The sequence below is a fragment of the Dipteris shenzhenensis genome, chromosome 23 (genome assembly GCF_047967505.1).
Source record: "Dipteris shenzhenensis isolate YYH24624 ecotype China chromosome 23, Dip_SZ_1.0, whole genome shotgun sequence".
Lineage (NCBI taxonomy): Eukaryota > Viridiplantae > Streptophyta > Polypodiopsida > Gleicheniales > Dipteridaceae > Dipteris > Dipteris shenzhenensis.
Window position 1 is genome coordinate 4956248 of NC_141618.1, and position 13731 is coordinate 4969978.

Genomic DNA, 13731 nt, shown 5'->3' on the forward strand with positions numbered 1-13731 from the left:
ATGGGCTAAAAGTATGGAAACGAAGAGAGACTAGCTTCTTACTCATGAAAAAGGGTGTAGATGCATGAGGTAGAGGGAAGCAAATATAGGATGAATGAATGCAAGATAGAAACATGGCAAGCAAGGGGGTTGCCTCAACAAAGCTCTGTCTAGTATTGCTAATAAGAACAATGTGAGCATATAATTTCAATAGTCTAAAACCTACTACTTTTGTAAGCAAGGGTATTAGACCATTAGGTGGGAGGAGTACTTCCTCAGACAAGGCTACACTATACTTGCATCCTATCTAATTTCGACAAATCTTACATGCATTGTAAGGCATAGCATTTTTGTTCATACTTTGTCAAAATCTTTGGTTCACATTTCTACATCACATCATGCATTCTCAATTTCGAGTGGTTATTTTCAAAGCCTTGGTTGGTAAATGTTGAGTTCATGTAGATATATAGAAATAAAAGCCAAAAGAAGTGGGAGTGAACAAGATGGCCTTGTTTGTGAGAGGAATGGTGAGTAGCTCATAGGCTAGGTTTTAACTTTTGAGTACGAGATGTGTGGTTGCCCATTCACGCCGTGAAGAAAGAAAGAGGGATCTTCGTGTGTGGGGGGTGGTGGAGCGGGAATTTTTATAACTCGAGTGGGGGAGGCACTTCGAGTATTAATGAATTAATGGGTGGATGGAGGCTACAGATGGACCGTGACAAACGGGGAAAGAAAGGGCGTGGACGAAACCCTAGGCGGGGACCCCAAAAAAAAAAAAAAGAGAGGTAAGCAAGCTGCGATCACAGTCTCGTGAGAAAGAAGGACAAAGGGTAAGCTAAAAAAAAAAAAACAAAAGGAAGGACGGAGTGTCGGGAGGAGAAGGAGATGGAGGAGGAAGAAGAAGAAGAAGAAGCGCTGGAAGCTATGGAGGAATGAAAAGCAGAGAGAGAGAGAGAGAAATACTGAGCTATGGCGCAAAAAGCAAAATGCAAATGCAAACGAAGCTTCAAGTTGAAGCAGAGCAGAAGAGATGAAGAAGAAGAAGAAGAAGAAGAAGCCATGATGAAAGCCTTAGTGTACTGCCTTTGACACAGAAATTGGGGGTTGTGGCGGGCGGCTTCCCTCCCCCCCTCTCCCCACGTGTCACCCCCCCATTCGTCCCCCTCCTCTCGTCCAATCACCTCCTCCCACGTGTCCCCCTCCCCTTGGTCCCCCTCTACCCCACGTTCTCCCTGCGCCCCCTCGATCTGCGGCACTCTCTTTCAATCAATCACTCCACCCCCTTTTGCCCTCGTCGTCTTCTCCGCTTCCAGGGTTTGCTCCCCAGGGTTTTGCTCCATTTTGCCGTGTTCCCTGCCCGATCGATCGCCTGCTCCTGCTCCAACTCTCGCACCATCCTCCGCAGCATCAGCATCGGCATCACTTGCAGTTGCAGCAGCACCACCCGCACCTTTGTCAACCCTCCCCCATTAATTTTTCTCCCTTTTCGCTCCCTTTTTCGTTTTATGTGGTTGCCCTCACGCCTCCCTCACCCCAGCCCCCTCCCCCCCCCCCGCCCCGCCCCCTCCGCCAGCCGTTGACGCTTTCATCGTGCCTTCCTTGCTTTTCAGCATTAGGCATTTCCCCGGGTTCTTCGCCTGTAGATCGCCTTGGTCACGGTTGCTTCTTCCGGTAAGTGTTCCGCTCGCTTGGAGTTGTACCTTTGCATCATGAGAGTCGCCATTCTCTTTGCAATAGTGCATTAGGATTTTTTCCTTTTTTGGGCTTTTCATCTAATAATTTTAGGTTGTTCGTCGGGTCACCTCTCCAATTCAGATAGCTAGCATCCGAGTGATGCGATCCTCGGTCTCCTGATTCCCTAGCCCTCTTTGCTAAACTTTGCATCTGCATTCAATGAACATTCCCAATGAGAGAGAGAGAGAGAGAGAGAGAGAGAGAGAGAGAGAGAGAGAGAGAGAGATTCTTCAATTTTGAATTGAACGGCGTGTCTGCCCATGCAGGAATTGCCACTTTTCCACTCCTGCAACGAAGAGTTGTGAACGGGCAATTATGGGCGATACTTGCAACCCTGGCAGGATACAGCTGCAGGACCGGGCATTGCCCCAGACTTTGTAAACACGGGGGTTGATTCATGGATTTGGCTTGATGAACAACCAAGTGACGTTTTGGAATCTTTCAGGAAGGAAACCAAAGCTAGAAGTTTTTTTAGGCAGAACTTCGAACAGGTATTTTGATCGAGGAAGGGATGAAAGGGGGGTACAGGTGGCAGCTTTGAGCGTGCCTTACAATGTTACAGTGCAGAATCTGGAAGACCATGCAACACATAGATATGACCTAATCTAAGGTCAAAAACTGTTCTTTGCTTTGTAGGGAATCAGCTCCAGTCTCAAGTCGTTTTCTGCATTGTTCTGTGGGTGCAAATTATATTGCTAAAAGGAGAGTTACCGTGCATTCATCAGGACGCATATATCATGTCCTGATGGTTGTCATGTGTTGGAACCCTACGCAACTATAGGCAGAATGGAAACATCTGCGAAAGAATTGATTAATTCCCCTTCTACTTTGAAGCTCAGTGGCAATAAATTGTCTCACCCCCCTGTGAGGTTTCGAATCAAGATGCCATCATCGTGCTCGAGTCCTCTTGTGATGGACTCAGCTATGAACGTGAACGATGGCAGTTGCTGTGGCAGTACTTGTGAGGCAGAGTTATCTTTAGAGCCAGAAGCAGAGCCCGAGCCAGAGCTGGCCTCATCCTTCGCCATTAATAAGTGCCAGACAGCAGCTGGAGAAGAATTCGGTATATGCACAACCAATTGCAATGGAGCAACTTTGGAGGACTACGAGGTCCAGTTCTCCCTGCTTTTATTCTGAAACCCTGTACCAGTTTCATTTGTACCATGTTTCTTGAAAGGTTTGTGGAGACTTTGATTCAGGCTTTGATGTGCTCATTGCTGATGGATGTTAAATTTGGAGCAGACCTTCTGTCTTAATCTTGTATATTTGAGCACTGGACCTTTCTCTACTCATCTGGCTGAAGTACTATGACCTCTGCTTCTGCACGCACCTGGTTGAAGTATCATGATCACAGCTTAGAGCGTTTTGTTCTTTTAGTTACTCTATGTGCATGTGCTTTGTGATTGCAAGAGGTGCTCTCATGTATGCCAAAGGTAGATGTACAGGGAGGTGATTTCACTGATCGCAAGCCTATTTTGGACTTCTGTTTTGCTTGCAACTGCTCTACTTTTCTTCTCTCAACTAAACGTAGAAATGCTCAAAAAGCACAGTGCCTAGGACATGACCTAGTTTTGCCTAGCGTGTAGCTTTTAGGAGCGAATTGTGTGGTTACCTTTACTGAAGAGCATCATTTAGTATGAAGTGTAGATCAGTGACAGCTCTTAGTTCGTGTGTGTGTGTGTGTGGGTAGAGAGAGAGAGAGAGAGAGAGAGAGAGAGAGAGAGAGAGAGATGCTGGTAAGGTTGATTATTTTAACGCCTGCTGGAGGTCGAATGTGACCTATGGGACTAGAAAGAGCGATTACAACATATAGCATAGGGAATTGCATAAAGCATCTCGTATCCTTTCCTATCCCTCTTCGCCCCCCGGGCCCGAGAAAATAACTTCTATTATTGCTTGCTTAACATACATGTAGATGTGCAGCAAGTAGTGGACAATGCATAGGAGAGATGTAGAACCAACAAAACTTATATTTCCATCCACAACAGACATAATACAAAAGCAGAGTGCTATCTAGATGTGAACATTTGTTCTCCTGCCTCTGTGGCACTCCCAAAGCACTCGGCCTGTGTGCTCCCTGTGAGCTTAGGTGGGCCTTGTCATTGTGCCCTGCAAAACACCTTCAAGCCGATCTCCCGGAGAGCCACAAGTAAGGCAATGCTTGACCTCCTTCCTGCCCCAAAATGCAGCCAATGGTAAGGCACAAGCTCCCCCTTTGATCCGTCCTCCTTATTGCCCTGATAGATAGCCAAGTATAGAACCATCTTGATCTGTCCTTCTTGCTGCCCTGATAGACAGCCAAGCACAGAGCCATCTTCGAGCTCTTTGTCTGCAGCACTCAGTGTGTTCCTTCCAGCTCCTGGTCCTCCTGAATGACGGCCCAAAGTCTGCTGAACTGCTATACCTCAAGTAGCTCACTAAGCAAATAAGTAATCAAGTCCAAAGGGCTGGCTTCTATAGGTCCCAAGGGCCCCCAAACCAACTGACCCAAAACAGCTGACCCCTTAGTCTGTGGGGCCGACTCTGGTTGGCTGGATTTGGCCAGCCTATACTGGCTTTCTGGTCCCGCCTCATGGCCACCAGCCTCAATGTGATTGCAAACCTGTGATAAGAGTTAAGAAGTCCACTAAGTGTCGTGGACACAATCTGACTGTTTGGTGCAACTTTAGATGCTTGTTTGGGAGAGACTAAAATGAAATCGTTTAGACTCACAAGCAGTTGTAGCTTGAATGAAGAGATTTTGGACTACTTTTTGATTAGCCTTCTCCTTTAGTGCTAGCCTTTGTCATGGCTAAGTCTGCCCTTCACCTTTGGAGTGCTGACAGAAACTCAGTTCGAAGACTTTGTATAAATGGATGCTCAAGTATGTGTGGGTGTGTGGATTTGTATGTGTGAGAGCATATTTTTATACTATGGTCTAAACCCACTGTTATGCACTGATGACGTCAGTGGGGATGTGATAGTAGCTAGTCCTTGCTATGCGTGGTGATGGAGTTTATGGTCTTCAATCTTATGAGTGACTATAGTGAGATTGAAATTGCACTATGTTGTGTTTTTAGAGGATGAGTTTGGGAATGTTCCTGGATTCATCTAGGTATATGCTTTTAGCGGACATGCAAATTTCGTTCAAGTTGCGGCTTGCTGGTATTGCGATAATTCTTTCTTTCTTAAATGGTGCGTTGCCCTATTAGCTAGATTTAGATGCTCATTTGGGAGAGACTAAAATGAAATCGTTTAGACTTCACAAGTAGTTGTAGCTTGAATGAAGAGATTTTGGACTACTTTTTGATTAGCCTTCTCCTTTAGTGCTAGCCTTCGTCATGGCTGAGTCTGCCCTTCACCTCCGGAGTGCCGATAGAAACTCAGTACGAAGACTTTGTATAAATGGATGCTCAAGTATGTGTGGGTGTGTTTTGTATGTGTGAGAGCATATTTTTAAACTATGGTCTAAACCCACTGTTGGGCAATGATGACGTCAGTGGGGATGTGATAGTAGCTAGTCCCTGCTATGTGTGATGAAGTTTATGGTTTTCAATCTTATGAGTGACTATGGTGAGATTGAAACTGCACTATGTTGTGTTTTTAGAGGATGAGTTTGGGAATGTTTCTACTGTAAATTAGTCCAACTTAGGCTGCAACTCTGAATTTTTCACGATAAGAATGCTCCCCGTAGCTTGGGACTGAGAGGAGAGCACAAGGCAGGATTGGAAACCTACTGAAGGGATGCGTGAGAGCAATGGAGCAAGGAAACAGCCACAAGCAGCACTTGAGTGCAAAAAATACACCTGAATTGAGTGCAAGCTAACCCTAAACCCTTGTCTTGTCAATTCATGATATAAGAGTTGACTTAGTTCCAATAAGAGTATGGTGCCCAATGCTGTAAATAAATCATGTCAAAAGTGATCCATTAACTTCATGCTATCAGTGACATTTTTTGGAGAAAACTCTTTGTCTTTAAATACATAACCAATGAATTGCCAGACAACTTGAGATGCTGAATTCAGGGCAGCAACCATACTTTCGGATTCGTAGGACTTGGCATGTCATCCTGAGTTTTAGTTCCATAATGGGCATAATGTATTTGATTTTAGACTCACAACCGATGCATTTATCTCCAATGGCAGAGCATACGCCAGACTGTGTATAGAGTCTGGTCTCTTTGTCTTCTCTCCAAAACTCTACCGCCAATCGCATGGCTTACAGGACTGGTCTACCATGACTGTTTTTGGGAGTTGTTACTGCGGCAAGTTGTCCTCTAAACAATCTGTCTGCTACCATTGTGAACAGACTGTATGTGCCTTAAAAGCCTACTATCAGCTGCTCTGGTAAGAGCCTTACTAAAAGCAAAATACCTTAGCTTGACATGTTTGGTACTTCCTCTCACTAGAAATTAGGTGCGGAGCAGCGAAGTAATAGACTTACCTTTTACAGTCACCAATTGAGAGCATGAAGTAAGAGACTTACCTTTTACAGTCACCAATTGAGTCTGCCCTTCACCTCCAGAGTGCCGATAGAAACTCAGTACGAAGACTCTGTATAAAAGGATGCTCAAGTATGTGTGGGTGTGTGGATTTGTATGTGTGAGAGCATATTTTTATTCTATGGTCTACACCCACTGTTGGGTGCTGATGACGTTAGTGGGGAAGCTTACAAAAGCTACTTTAATAGCTTTTCCTCCTCCTTAGCTTTCGTTGCTGTATACGCAGGTGATGGACTGTGTGGTCGGAGACGACCTTTTTTTAGATGCTTTGGCCACGCTCTCTCACGATGAAGGCGTAGCTATGCTAAGGAAAGAGACCAAGCAAACATGGCGCCTTTTGACTTGCGACTGGCTGCTCGTTTTCCAGTGGCGTTTGCTCCTCCAAACAGATGGCGACTAGATCAGCAATAGCGGCAACTCCCCTGGCGCTCTCTGGACGATTCAGTGAGAACGCTTGGACTCCATGATTACTCCGCGCCCAGAGACTTCCCTCCTAGAGATCTTTTGGCACTTCAATCAGCTCTTGGATCACATTCGGAGCGGAGCCATGGACTGCAAATCGGTGTTATGTTTCTCCTCCTGCAGGCGCATGAACTAAAACGAGTGGAAGCAGACAGAAGGTCGAGCAGGAGATAACCGGAGATGATGGACATGCTATGTGCTCTTGGAGATGGTTCCTCTACCGAAAGGAAGAAAGCAAACTATGACCAAGAAACACCTCCACTCATGGATCTAGATTCTAAAGCATCTTCGTCCCACTGATCTCCCAGCAAAGATCTGCTTGGATACCATGGAGACAACTCCTACCCTGAGTCTGCTACCATGATCATCTTCACCAAATGTCAAACTTGGAATTGAGCCACTAAGTGCTTTATCTATAACTCACCACATGCTGATACCGACCAGCCTCCTCCCAGTGAGCTCCCTATCCCAATATATAGTCTCAGTCCACAGCTATAATCAGCATACAGGTCCCATCTCTTCTAGACCTCCATCTAGATGTAACACTAGTAGGATTACTCATCCTGACTTTTTGACTCCACCAACTGGTCACTAGCTAACCCCAGCTAGGGATGTAACATTTAACCTCCTGCTCACTTGATTATCTCAGCTCTGAGCATTGCAGGTCGTTGACAATCCCATTGGCCAGCTTCTTTACCCTGCTCTCTTCATCTTCTTGAACGAAGAGTTAAAGTTGATTGTAATTTCTTACGTTTGCATCTCCCCCTTTCATTCATATGGAGTTCTCTTTTCAAAACTCTCTAGTGTCCCTTGTGAGTAGGCTCTATGTGTGCTTGCTTACGATAAGCATTAAACCATTGCATCATGTAGAAAATTTCCCTTCTTGTGGTTCCTCTATAAGGCATGCTTCCATGCTGTCCATGATTGCCATGATGAAAGCGTGCCATCTCTATTTCTTGAATAACTTTCCTTCTTTGAAATTCAATCTTTCCTTCCATGGCATATTCCATGATGAAATTCTGGCAGTAATTGTTCAGTTATCATCACTGATTATCAAGAACCCTCTGTTTTATGGCATATTGCATGACAAAATTCTGGCAGTACTTGTTGGGGATCAAGTTCATTATCATCACTAATTATCCAGAACCCTCTGTTTCATGCGTGAACAAAGCACAGTATCATTAAGAGCCGTCAATCCATTCAGATTCAACCTTTCAGAAAGAGTTCAGACACTTTACCTTGGATGTTGTATTTCTAGCTTGCTTGTATGGTGTTACAAATCATGCTGCCTGCACTGGGTTTACCCAAGAGATTCCAGGATCTTTCGAAACCGAGATGGCAGATTATGCTGGGTACTGATGAGAACATAAGTGTAGCTGTGCTTACTAAGTTTTTCTCATTTGCTCATAATTTTGTTTGAAATAGATTACAAGCTCCCTTGATCCCTTTGTTCTTTCAATCGTTTTACAAAAAACTTAATTTGTAAGATTGGATATATTCTAGTCTTATGAAGGTATATATATTCTGGCGGTGCAGGGTTATCAGGGGATCGAATCTGAGGTGGGGATTTCAAAAAAAGAGAGCAGTGGCGACAGCCTATCAAGTCATCGTGGTAAAAGCTTTGGAAGTCACATCTGAATTTTTGTTCTTGATGTTGCTTTTTCTTCTTCCTCCTTGTGTTATCCCTGATGTAAAAGTTTCACTTCTAATGATTAACGTATTTGAGTTATTCGGGAAGTTTACTTTTGTAGTATCATCACCTTTAGTGCTGTAGACAAGGACTCGTTTACGAAACTTTGCAGATTTTGTGTAGATTTTATGCAGGAGCAGTGGCTTGGTTCTTCGCAAGCAGCAAAAAGTACTACGGAGGAAAAAGATGCATCAGAACAAACTGCAGAGTATGTTTGAAAGCATTGTGTTCCTTTTAGTGTCTTCTTTAGCTGTATTTCATTTCATTGTTGATCCTTAGTTTTAATCATTATCTTAAGTGACAGATTGCGTGAGTGTTAGGATGCCTGTCTTTTACCCTTAGTTTTAATCATTCTCTTTAGTGATAGATTTTGTAAGTGTTAAGTGTGTCTGTCTGTTTTCTACCAATAGGCAGATGAAGCACAGTTAGAAATGTAGTAGGTCAATAGAAGGGGGCATGTAGGCAAATGTGTGGTTTGTAGCATTTTAAATCACAGGATTGTCACTTTGGTATCAGAGCATTAATATCTTGGGAGAGGACAGCTTTGCATAAGGGATACTCCCGTCAGTTTTGGATGTTGGTGCAAGCAATAACGAGGTAGGACACATGATAGTTTCTCTTTATTAGTAGGCAGCCATCCATGCATCTAATGAAGGATGGGGAGGATTGTATAAGCCCCATCCCCACTCATTTGTGCTCGTCATAGTATTTGACATCTGCTCTCCTCTTCCATCCTCAACATCTCTCTCTCTCTCTCTCTCTCTCTCTCTCTCTCTCTCTCTCTCTCAGAGTCCCTCTACCTCTCTTGCTACTCATGCTCTACCCCCTTCTAGCTCAGCCCTTCCCTGCATTGGTATCAGAGCCCTTCCTTAGACATTGTACCTTCTTCAACCCCACTTAGACATTGTATTGCCACAATGAACGAACTTCTTCCTCTCGATTTACAATGCAGACGGTTGCCCATGTACATCTTGTCTTGAAGTCTATTACATGTGTGCATTTGCGATCAATTGCAAGCATTTACTATGTCAAGAGTAAGGTGTATTGGCAAGACCTTTGGCCAGGCAATGCTCAGTGCTTGATGAAGATTTGTTTGCACAAGTTGAATCTTTATAATAACTGGCTTGTTCAAAATTGTAGCTCTTAACGGTTTTTGGTTGATTGAACCTCTCCATCTATTACTTAGAACAGGTTAGTCAGCTGACTAAGAATTCATTTTACATTTATAGAGTCCATATAAAGTGTATCCAAATCATTAGCCATTTACTTGAATGATGGCTGTAACTGAGCTATACTGACTGCCATGTCATCACATTTAGTGTAGTGAATGTGGATGTGACATCGGTGATGATATTATAGCAAGAGGTCCAGCCATGCGTGATGGAGTTCATGGTTTTCAAGCTTCTGGGTGAGTACACTATGTTGTGAGTTTGGGAATGTTCCTGGATTCATCTAGGTATATGCTTTTGCCGTATTACCGGACATGCAAATTTCACCTCGTGAAGTTTTCGTCCATGTTGTGGCCTGCTGGTATTGCGATAATTCTTTCTATCTCAAATGGTGCGTTGCCCTATCAACTAGATTTAGATGCTCGTTTGGGAGAGACTAAAATGAACTCGTTTAGACTTCACAAGCAATTGTAGCTTGAATGAAGAGATTTTGGACTACTTTTTGATCAGCCTTCTCCTTTAGTGCTAGCCTTTGTCATGGCTGAGTTTGCCCTTCACCTCCGGAGTGACAACAGAAACTCAGTACGAAGACTTTGTATAAATGGATGCTCAAGTATTTGTGGGTTTGTGGATTTGTATGTGTGAGAGCATATTTTTATACTATGGTCTACACCCTTTGTTGGGCGTTGATGATGTCAGTGGGGATGTCATAGTAGCTAGTTCCTGCTATGCGTGATGGAGTTTATGGTTTTCAACCTTATGAGTGACTATCATCAGATTGAAACTACACTATGTTGTGTTGTCTATGGTGCATAACGCTAATTCCTCGCTAACGGTTTAAGGAAGGTCTTGCTGTGATTACACGATCATATTACGGTTGCATGTTACATTTGCAACAGCGGACGCATATCTAATTATTGGCGGAAACGAATCTAGATGAACATGCCCAAACTCATCCTCTAAAACAGAAAAGATAATACAGTTCGAACCTCATATACCTAGATGAATCCAGTAGAGAGAAAGGAGATAAGGGTAGAGAGAGAATGGCGTCGACAGGGAAGGGCTGCTTTTATAGGCTACCCTGCACCCCTCCCTACGCCACCTTTTATGGGGCTTAGGGCTGCCTTTTATGGGGCCAAGGGACCAGCCAAACAGCCAGAAGAACTGACTGAAAAGTCCGCCATTTTGGGCTGGTCGGCTCAGCCCTTACAGCCCTATAAATAGGGGGCATCCAGGCCCTCATTTCCCATTCAGCTCCCAAGCCTTCAGCACTCCAAACAGCTCCCCTCTGGCCTCTTGTGTGCAGCCCTGAACACCTCCAAAGTTGGCCCTGATCAGCCTCAGTGTTTGGCCTTCAGTTCAGCCTGTTTGGAAGGTGTATATGCAGCACCACAGTTGAGGATTCGGACCAGCAAACAGAGTAAGGTTAGGGTTCTGTTTCGGCAGCTCTTTTCAATTATCTTTTACAGTTTGCACTGCTCACTTCTCAGCTCTACATTTCAGTCATCTCAGCTCTCTTTTAGGATCTCTCACTCCTAGCATTCACTCTCTCACTCACGCAGTAACCCTACATTCCAGTGGACAGCACCAGCCTCTTCCTTGCCTTGCAGAAGTGCCCTACATTGTGAGCGTGGACAGCATCTAGGTCTCGGTACTGGTCGGGGCCTTTGGGTCTACTATACGTGTGCACTGTGTACTCTTCAGAAGCGCGTTTACGTGCTCTCTCGAAGAGTGTTATTTGTATTTCTCAGTTCTCCAAGTATAAAGCAAATTCTCCCCTGATTGGGGGAGGGGCCCTCATTGGGTACACGGAACCAATCAGATGGAAACACTACCCTACTGTTCTACAGTGGGTAGCAGTGAACAAGGACTGATTTGCCTAACTTGACCTAAGGCTGAGAGACTGACTTATGTAGCTTGTGCCTGACTGTCCCTGGACAAAGGCTCACAAATGGGTCACGGCATACGACAAAATCTCCTATCAGGGAACTATCACGCACTTGTCGATGTAGCGAGTGTGTCACATTGCACCCAAGTGGAGGGGTGCATGTGACATTCCCTCCTCCTCAACTTGGTGGTAGGTTCATTGCTTCCAAGTAGTCCGTCAAAATCTGTGGGAACTCCCGGAAAAAGTCTTCGTCTAACCACAGTGCTTCATGGATACCTCGATCATGAAACTTGGCGTAAAACTTCCAGATCTTACGTCTTGCCCCATGCTTGAATTTATGAAGAAGGATTTGTTCTAGCTGCAAAACTTCGGCTTCATCAAGAACTTCAGGTTGTTGCTCTTCGGAAATCTCTGTAAGAGGAGGTCCAAAATACGGCTTCAACCAAGCTACATGGAACACATTGTGCATAGTCCAACTGTCTGGGAGGTGTAAGTTCATGGAGACATCATTGATCTTATGAATGATAGGGAATGGTCCGAAGCTCCTGAAGGACAGCTTAGGGCTTGCTTCAATCTTTGCTTGATAATGCGTAAATACACCCATTGACGGCTTTTCACGGACTCCGTAATCTCTGCTGTTGATTCGGTGGTTTTGTTTGCTTCAAGAGATGGAGACACCATTAGGGTGAGGAGTGATGTAAACCACCGTCCAAACGCTGCTTCATAAGTTGTGCGACCAAATGCTTGAAGATTATGTATCGTTCAAAATGACCTGCACAAGCGGAGAAACTGCTTCTACTTTCCCTGAGCATCATGACAATATGATTATAAAATATCAAACGCCGTATCATTATACTTTTCTGTCTCGCCATTCGATTGCGGATGGAATGCGCTAGACATCTACAGCTTAGTATCAAAATTATGGAACAAGGATTGCAAAAAATTAGACGTGAATTTGGAGTCCCTGTCGGATGTGATGGTCCTTGGCAACCCTCCAATGGGATACCCATGCTTGATAAACAAATGAGCTACATCTCCAGTGCTGGTTGTCTGTTTCCAGAGAATAAGCATACAATATTTACTAAAGCGATAAAAAATAGCAAGACATTGAGTGTTACGCGTGTTGGGGGTAAAGGCACATTGCCAACCCTTAATTAAAGAATTAAAGATAGGACACCTATGACTGTCTTAAGACAGTCATAGGGTAAACCTAATCCTAATAAAACATAAGTGAGTTTGTGGTGTGGCTCACACTTACTTCACACCCGCACTAGTGTCACTCTCTCTCACTCTCACTCTCACTCTCACTCTCTTGCTCCCTTCCACTTCTCTTCCCCCTCTCAACTGGTATCAGAGGCTCCTCTCCCAAGCCCCCTCTTCCTTGTCTACCCCTTTCCGTACGGACGTACGGCCAGATCCGTACGGCCGTACGTCGTCCGCACAACTGTACGGACGGACTGCGACGTACAGTGCGCAGGCGGCGGCGAACAGGTCGACAGCGCGGGCGCGGGTCAGATCGACGTCACGGGCGTGGTCACGGCGGTGGTCGCTGGTTGCGGGTCTCCATGCACAGGAGCTGCTAGCTGCAGCTCGAGGCGCCGCATCCAGCTAGCAGCCAGCAGTTGCATAGCAGCTGCTACTAGCTGCTAAGCCTTTTGAGGCATTGTGAGGGCGCAGGGCAGCAGATCAGGGCGTCGTCGGGTTGCGAGACTGCATCAGGCAGCTCCATAGCTGCGCGGCGCAGCTATTCCACGTCAACTGTACGGACTGTCCGTACAGTCGTACGGACTGCCGTACAACTGTACGGACGACAGTCCTTCATCCACCTGCAGGTACAATAGGTTGGCGTCGACAGCAGGGTACAGAAGTACAGCAGGACTTGTTTGTTTTGCTGCAAAGACTCAACTCGATTTTTTTTTGGGGGGAAGCGTGCTGCTGCGAGGACAGAAGTACAGCAGGAGCTACTATGCATTTACTGAGTGCAACTCTCAGTTTTGGGTGACCTTATCGAAGGGTTTTTGCCTGGATGTGTTTGCAGTATATGCCTTGAGGCAGTGTGTAGCCAGGGAGCACACATTTGCTTTATTTCCGCAGTGCATTTGGTGACATTTGTTGCAGGTCACATTCTTTGTACACACTTTGAAAATCTCAGTTGAGCCACGCTTGGTCAGGGCGCATCGAGTTTACTCGGTCCCTAACTGCCCATCGTTGACAGTGCTCAAAAGATTTTCTTCTTGGTGTCTGTACTTTGTGATTTGTGTTGTTGCTGAGTACACAGGGGCAGTCTATGCATTGCACATTGTCAGGTACAAGTGTCAGAGAGATTTCA

At 45.1% G+C, this 13731-nt stretch overlaps 1 protein-coding gene across 2 annotated transcripts in view; it reads left to right on the forward strand.

Annotated features, from left to right (window-relative positions):
- Positions 1-1535: 1535 nt before the first annotated feature.
- Positions 1536-13731, forward strand: part of LOC147886899 (protein CHROMATIN REMODELING 4-like) — a 56362-nt gene continuing 44166 nt past the window's right edge. For both annotated transcript variants that reach the window (XM_087394417.1, XM_087394418.1), the window contains exons 1-4: positions 1536-1650; positions 1980-2823; positions 8192-8267; positions 8469-8553. In XM_087394417.1, the coding sequence (XP_087250543.1) occupies positions 2500-2823; positions 8192-8267; positions 8469-8553 (485 nt within the window). In that variant the 5' untranslated portion in view covers positions 1536-1650; positions 1980-2499. The remainder of the gene's footprint in view (positions 1651-1979; positions 2824-8191; positions 8268-8468; positions 8554-13731) is intronic.